General features: G+C 44.6%; 1 protein-coding gene across 1 annotated transcript in view; it reads right to left on the reverse strand.

Moving 5' to 3' along the window:
* Positions 1-7,487, reverse strand: part of DNM1L (dynamin 1 like) — a 35,102-nt gene extending 27,615 nt beyond the window's left edge. Inside the window, 1 exon segment of the mRNA XM_085229244.1 lies at positions 7,214-7,487. Coding sequence (XP_085085370.1) covers positions 7,214-7,315 — 102 coding nt within the window. The 5' untranslated portion in view covers positions 7,316-7,487.
* Between the last annotated feature and the right edge of the window lie 1,094 nt (positions 7,488-8,581).

The raw sequence follows: 8,581 nt of genomic DNA on the forward strand, positions 1-8,581 counted from the left end.
ATCCCAACATTCACCTCTGCAGCTTTCTTATTCTATTTCCAAGTCCACAGTGACCTAATTAGCAGTCCCAGTTTTAGAAGACTTGCTCCCCATTTACAGAGTGCATTCTCCATGTCCAAAAGAACACTGACTCAACTCTCTCCTGCTATTGATATTTCCTCTCCTCTTTCAGTCCCAGTTACAGGTAGAAAGGCCTACAACACTCTGCTGGTGAAGATAAAGCCAAAGAAGACAACGCATACCTCAGTCTTGCCTGCGCCTGTGTCACTAAATCACTAGTCGCCATTCGCAACATGCTAAGAGGAGGCTGTCCTTAAGGTCATGCCAACTCTTTTGAGCTTCACTGCCCTGTGTCTCACAGGACCTCAACAAGCAGCTCAGGGGATAAACCAGCCTGCTCCTAGGGAGCTCATGCTGCAAGAAGGCAACACGCAGACCCACCATGAGACTCACTGATGTGCAAGCACCATTAGAATTTACAGTCGTAGGCTGTTGCATGTTTCAAGTGTGATTAAAACAATAATGGGCTTAGCTGTGCACGTTTTAAGTCATCTTATAAGAATCCGTTGCCTTCCTAATGTTTGGGAAAGATGTCCTGGGGAATTTCCAACAAAAACTGGTTCAAATGGGGGTAAGCTCTCTTCATTATAGAATCACAGAATCCTTAAAATTGGAAGGGACCTTTGAGGGGCATCTAGTCCAACTCCCCTGCAATGAACAGGGACACCACAGCTAGATCAGGTTACTCAGAGCCTGATCCAGCCTCACCTTGAAAGCCACCAGGGACGGAGCATCATCCACATCACTAGGTAAGCTGTTCCAGTGCCTCACTACCCTCACTGTAGAAGATTTTTTCCTTATATCAAACCTAAATCTACCCACTCTGAGCTTGAAGGCATTTCCCCTTGTTCTATCCCCATTCCTTTCAAGTGGGCCAAATAAATGTTTAATTATCTAATCAAATAGCAAAAAAAACAAAACAAAAAAAAAAACCACCATAATTGTAAAGAACTTCTACAACGGAACATAGACTTACTACAGGACAGCAGAAGAAAGTAAGAAAATAAGAATGCAATAATAATAATGATCAGAAACATTTGAGAGTGATCGGAATGGCAAAGTAGGAGAGGTTTTGCTTCTCCATGACACAGCTCCTAAACGATTTTCTTCAGGTAAGCAGTGTGTCTACTTTGACATCTGAGACAAAATGGCGGAAATCCTGCAACTTCTGTCACACAGGAAATGATGAGGAAGGCCCTGCTAGCTAAATCATGCTCCTAGCAATGAATATGTGTACGGCTTACTCAACTCCGATTTTATTACTGGGAAATATAAGCTGATGCATTTTCACTGAGGCATCGTCCACAGGAACATTACCTTCTTAGCACTTATGTGGGTACCTCAGTCAGGAAGAAACTGCTATCCATGGGGAGTCTCTTCACAAAAGACAGCTTATGTATGAGCAGCGAGGAAAGCCAGACCTTACAGAGCTCCCTCCAAGTTGCTCAGAAATCCTATATTCATACCACACTTAAAGAGAAATGCACGCCAAACTCTAACAAATACACAGAAGATTTGCAGTTGTATCCTTTCTTAATACATCAATTCCCAAGGTCCTCTGATACTTCACTTGAGACAAAAATACCTCATTTAATTAGAATCAACCAGTACTGGTTATTTCACGGAAATGTGATGTTTAATGATCCACATTTCAAAGCATGAAAGATTGCCCTTACATATTATCACTTATATCATTCTTATTACTTTTCAATCAAGAAAAGCAAAACAAAGCCAAGTTGTATTTTCAAATGTAAGAAGCCCTAAACAACTGAGATACTTTTTGACTTTTTGAGAGGAAGCCGGTGAACCTCCTGGCTACCATACAAGGAAATCTTCTCCAAGACCTACACAGCTGTTTTCTCTCCAGATCCCAAAACACACTTGCCAAGGCTTGTTCCTTTCATTACAGATTCTCTTAGTTTTCCTGAAAACATGTTTTCCTTGTGCTATCCCCTGAGGGCAACATATAGGATCCGTCCATTTTAATTACAATACAGTTTTTCAAAGAAAAACTATTACCAATCCTAAGAAGAGAACCCTGGCATCAAGCACACAAAACTATTGCACTATTTCACTTTAGCAGCAAAGTTGTTTATTCCTGGCATAAGAAAACACCCAATTAATGTCAGCTTCATTTTGCTGCTCGTTTGAAACACTCACCAGAACAGTCAGGGCATGATCTGACAGAAGGAAGGGATGGCAAAGGGGAAAACAGTTATGCCTGTAACTAGATACAGGGAATTATATCGAAAAACAAAAACACTCAAAAATTAAATTAAGTAACACAGAAAGCTTGCAAAACCCAGGAGCAAAAACAAGTTCTCCCCAGGCAGTAGAGCCAGCACTAAAGTTATGTTCTAGATCCATCCACCCCATCACAAAGGTAAAAGGGATCTAAAGACAACTACGCTGAAAACCCAAGAAATATTGCACGTCCAAAGAAATGGAGGGAGGATGCCCATTCCTGACATGGGTTTGCACAGAGCTTTCCCAGTTGCTTGGCACAACCTCGAGTTTCCTTCACTTAGAACTGTCTTTTTGCTAACACGGATTAGGATGTGCTGTTGGATGAACCAAGTGCCCAAGTTCCCTCTACAGGGAAGGGCACTTAAGCTCTGTGCAGCATAAAGTAAAATGCAAAAATAAAAATGTAAAAAATTAAAACTGTGCAAAATAAAAATGTAACGCTCATCTATGAGACAATCATAGAGCCTTAAGAAACAGCTCCTTTGGACGTCAGCATCCAACAGACCAAACTACATTGAGTGCCGTAAGATACACTTCAACATTGGAAGTCCCAAAATAGCATTTACTGTCACTCAGTCTTCAGTTACACATAAATGTCCACTTGAAAGGTCTTTTCAAAATCCCTTTCTGAATTGCAGCTGGTTATTCAAGCAATTTCATCATGAGGTCTCTATTATAATCAACACTGCAAAGCACTTTTTCCTTTCTAAAATAACACAGTTATTAGGAGAATCCTTTGTCACAGAACTAGCACTAATGTTAGTACATATCTAGGTCAATGACTTCTAGAAACCCAAAAGAGATGCCAAGAATTAAAGATCTGGAAGAAAAAAAAAAAAAAAAAGGGAATTCACTTCTACACATCTCAAGGCACACATTCTGTTGATGTTTATTCTAAAAGTCATACTCTCTTCTGTAATGTAGCTATTTCTATTATAATACCTACACAACCTTAACACATAAAAGGCCATACTCAGTTGTGCTTCCCTGCATCTCATTTTAACTTTAGTATTCATGTGTTTGGTTGAGGCACCTCAACACAACCTCCTTAACCCTTACATGGATCACAAAGCAAAGTATTGGTATAAAGCACATCAGAAGGTCACAATACCATTTGTGTACTACTCCCAGCTGTACACGGTTTTGCATTTCAACAACACAGCTGTAAGGTGGCAAGTGAAACACTGAATCAGGAAAAATAGCACACATCTGGGAAGGACAGCAAAACTCTACAATAGCAATAAAAAGTTGGAAGTGTAAGGATACCCTGCAAGTCCTATCAGCAGCAGTCCACAGTTTTCTTAACAGGTTCCATATCAGGGTACAAAGATGACTTTTACAATTTTTGTGTGGAAAACAAGATGGAATTCTCAGGTGACCGAGCCATAGGAACACCACTCAAAAAAGGACGAGAGGTCATTAAACGTCTAACATTTGTGGGGGAATGCTTTGTAATCAGCATCCAAACCTATCCAGAAAAAGGAAAAACTAGGATACGTCATTCATTCAAAACAGAGGGACTGTACAAAATAAGTCATAGCGGGAAGCTGACATAGGAAAGAAACCTCTCAAGGAAAGGAAGGATTATACATGGTTACTAACTCTACAATGGCTAGAAAAGGAAGAATTAAACTGGGATACTTCGATGAGAACTGAAGGCAGAGTAAGCACAAAACACAACAGAAGTACAGTATAGAGGTACAGAACATAGCTAAGAATAAGGAACAACAAAAATCTACATTTTACTTTTCTTTGCTGAATATGTAGAGAGGTCATTCAAGAAAAGCAACAGGCAAACAAGGAAAAACAGTAGGAGAAATCAGAGAGCAATAGAAATCTTAACCAACTGCACTTGTTTCCACAAAGGAAAACGGAGGAGTGAAATCCAAAACTGTGAGTGTTATAAAAAGGAGAAAAAGTAAAGACTGCATATGCCTGAAGCTACAAAGAAATCAACTATGGGAAAAGCTTTGAGTCACACAGCACTTAACCAAAAATATCATAAGGAACAACATTGTTAAAAGGCAGGTTTCAAAAACACATGGAAGCCAACTCCCTGCAGCAAAACTGTCAGCTCTAAGGACATATGTGAGACATCTCCAGAAATCTGGTCTACCATAAACTAGATTGAAATGACTAAAACAATACAATCTTAAGTATAAAATAACTGCATAAAATAACTACAGAATCCCTACGTCCATGAAGACAATTACATTTTCCAGGAACCCTGACTAAAACAGAAGAACAAAATTAGGATACGATTTCCCATACATTTTGCTACATATTTTCCTGAGATATATAAAAGCATTCAAGCTGGTCTCCTAAAAATATACAGTACCAGTATACCTTACCAGTCTCAACACCAAAGGGGTATTAATACTGAAGGGTAGATTACTCAAGTCAAACATACATAGGTCTCCATGAAAATAATACCTCCCATTTGTTTCCATGGAAACTACAACAAAAACAAAGAGACAAGAACACTATATGATAGAGCAAATTCTCAGTACAAAATACTACTTTTCAACACAGGCACTACCATGAGCGACACATTTTTGCTGGCAATAAATAGAGCCTGCATGCCACACTCATGAAAATCTGTACCAGTGGAAGTGACCCTCTGTTTCACAGCTGCTATGACAGTGTAGTTGCTAGGAAAATGTTGCCCATACAGTCCATCTTTCATTGGCCTGAACAGATAGAAGCCAGAAGAAGCCATATCCAGACTAGACTGTGGGTACTGTAGGACAGTTTGAGACAGAATGGCAATGAGCTCCACGATCTTCCAACTGGTATGAGGCTGGATGTTATGGTGTTGCAAGAGAAAGGTTGTCTTCTTTCCTGGCCTGACTGCAAGTTTGAAGCTTCAGCTTAGTGTTGTGATGAAGTGGTCAGAGTTGATGGTTTGTCTGGGTTTCAGGAGATCCAGAAGGATTAACCTCTTCCCATCCAAAAAGACAATGCGCATCACTTTACCCACTAAGGGCTGTGTCCTGTTAAATTCCCATTGAAAAAGTTCATGTCACCACTCCATGGTCTGCCATTTTAATTTTGGTTCCTAGTGTTGACACCATGTCCCATCAGTGATAATGATTCGATACAGGAAACAGTCACCTCATACTGGTTCAAAAGGTCCTGACAAACTTGCATATGCTGTTCTTTCTGTTGCTGTGAACTCATAGGACCCACCTGGTAGAAAATTTGTGATATTCCAATGTTGCCATCAACATTTCCAATGCAATGAAATCGATATTCAGCTCTGCATACAGTTCCCTGCTTGTAATCTGCTGATTTGTGTGGATGAGCTGATTGAGACGGTCTTCATTTCATGATGTGACAGCTGTACATGGATGTATGGAACATGGCTTGCCTTTCACATTGCTGTCACCCCTGCTGAAACGTACCATCCACTGCCTTACTGTGCTCACATCCACTGTTTGGGCTCCATAAACATTCAACAAGTATCAATAAATGACAATGGGTGCCATTTTTCTGCAAAGGAATTCAGTTCTCCATGTTTGTTTCATATGAAACACCATTTAGTCGGACTGCCCCTCTGCTGCCATCTGTCACACCGCAACAAAATGTAATGAATGGAATATTGGTGAGAAGGTTCAACCTCTACTGCCATCTTACTTACATCCACCTCTGACACTGTGGGCCAACATAATAAAACAGGAGGCATTACTTTCAAAGTAGCCTTCGTATGTGAACACAGTCTTATGTACTCCATGTACTTTTGAAAAGTTAACTAGAATAAGGTCGTTACAAGAGACTTCAGCACATCAGAATAGAACAGAAAAGAATACTTCTATGAATTCCACATATAAAATTGTCACACCTCTGTCTCACACCTTTCTGATAGAGAAATAAACAAAAACAGCACTGACAACAACAAAAGCAACTTACTGACATCACTGTTAATGTAAATTAGATTGGAAGTTTCTATAACGTGGCGGGCTCCTGGGCTCTCCAAAAGCAAAGGACCTGATATAACCGACTAGCGCAAAGTCTCCTTCTCAGTACCAGTGTTCTGGACCTCTTTTTTAAGGCAGCTGACACAGAGTCTCTGAACCACCCAACTGAGGTTGGTTAAGCAAAGGAAGAGCTCACTGCCTTACAACCAGTCCTGCACCATGACTGGCTTTAAGGAAAGTGTGCCATGCTTCAGCTTTAAGCTTGCAGTCAGTGCCTTTCAAATGTAACGATATCTGGCTGCAGAGCAGCTAGCACAATTCACCTGACATCAGCCTATTATTGTCGAGTAATGGCATACATTCAATAAATTAAAAAATGATGTATTAACGCCAAGTTTTGGGCATGTTTAATGTTTCATTTTCACTTCTCCCATGGCTGCCACCGCTCCCATCCAGCACGCTGTGTTGCCAGAAGTTCTGTTGAGGAACAGCGTCCCGTTCGGACACATCTGAAGGATCCGGAGCTGCTCGTTCAGCCTCGCAGCGTTAGCAGGCTGGGACACACGGGCTGTAACGCCAAGGCAAGCCGCTTTCGCTGCCAACCGTTAGCCGAGACAAAGAGGTCCCAAAGGCGGAAGAACAGCTCAGCGACCTCGCAGCAGGGCTGACGCCCGCAGGTGCCGTCCCTCCGCTCTCCATCCCTGCGCTCGGCGGCCCTTAGGGCAGGGGGGAAGACCCGGAGAGAGCCGCGGCCGTTAGAACCGCTCCCGGGGAGCGGCGGGGAAGGAGGGCGGCGGCAGAGGCACTCCCAGCGGAACGGGGGGGGGCCGCGGGCACAGCTGAGGGCGTCCCGGCCGCCCTCGTCCCCCCGTGCCCTTGGAAACGGAGACCGCGGGTCGGCGGCCCCGGAGGAACGGGGGACGCCCCGACCGCAGCCCGGGGCGGTGAGACCCGGCCGCGCCCGCCGTCCCGTCCCTCCCCCGCCTCACCTGCGTGCCCACCACCACGATCTGCGGCAGCTGGATGATGTCGGCCCCCACCGTGTTGAAGACGTCTTGCAGCTTGTTGATCACCGGGATCAGCGCTTCCATGGCGGCGGCGGCGGGCAGCCCGGCGGGGCCGGGGGAAGAGAGAAAGCCGGAGAAGGCGTCGGCGATGAATGGGCGCGACGGGCAGCGGCTCCCGTCAGCCGCCTCCTCCGCCTGCCGCCATTGGCGCCGGCCCCCGCGCACGGCGCGGCCCCCAGCGGGCAGTGCGGGCTGAGCGCCGCAGGGCATCACGGGAGTTGTAGTGCGAGAGGGAGAGCGCTCGGATCGCCTGACCGGGGTCGAAGGCCTTTGCGGGTTGCCCAGCGGGTTCGCTGTGGTCTCGCGTCGCAGCTCAGGCTAGGATTTTAATCTTTTCGTGCAATAACGCTGATTCTCGTCACCAGCAGCCATGTGGCCCGCGGGCCGAGGCCCTGCCGCAGCCCACTGGAGGCAGTTCTCAGCAAGCAGCACACCCACCATGTTCATTCAGGGCACTCGGCTTTGAACCGCAGAGTCGTAGTGATCAGAAGGGACTTCTGGGGATCACCTAGTCCAACCCCGTACTAAAGCAGGTTCCCTACAGTTTGTTACACAGGAAAGCGTCCAGGCAGGTTTTGAATGTCTCCAGAGAAGGAGACCAGACCACAGATTCTCTGGGTAGCCTGTTCCAGTGCTCCATCAGCCTCACAGAAAAGAAGCTTTTCCATGTGTTCACATGGAACTTCCTGTGTTCCCATTTGCATCCATTCCCTCTTGATATGTCAGTGGGCACCACCAAAAAGAGCTTGGCCCCAACCCCTGGACACCTGTCCTTTAGATAGTCATGAACAGTGATGAGAACTTCCTTCAACCATCTCTTCCCCAAGCTGAACTGTTCCATGGCTCTCCACCTTCCCTCATACAGCTGAGATCCTCCAGGCCCACATCATCTTTGTGGACTTCCACTGGATTCTCTCTAGAAGATCCGTGAAAACCCTCAAAAAGCAGGAACACGTGCCCAACACGTGCCCGAATTCAACAAGGTGCCCAATGGCAAACGACCGAGTCAGTCAGCAGCCCACCTCATAGAGCCAAGCGAGCAGGAAAAACAATGCTGATGGGAAAAGAGAAAAAGCATCAACTGAAGGGGAGGAAAAAGACAACAGAAGGTCAGCTCCTCTAAAATATGCAGAAGGAATATTTTCCTAATCCTCTTCACATACCAAGAACTGCAATGGGCAGTTTTAAAGATGTTACATTTCTTCTATTTGCTCTTTTGTGTGTGTGTGTGTGTGTGTGTGAGTATTTTTGTTTGTGCTGTGAGTCAGCTCATCTCTTCATCTGAAATTT

Source organism: Meleagris gallopavo, chromosome 1 (genome assembly GCF_905368555.1).
Source record: "Meleagris gallopavo chromosome 1, MGAL_WU_HG_1.1, whole genome shotgun sequence".
Lineage (NCBI taxonomy): Eukaryota > Metazoa > Chordata > Aves > Galliformes > Phasianidae > Meleagris > Meleagris gallopavo.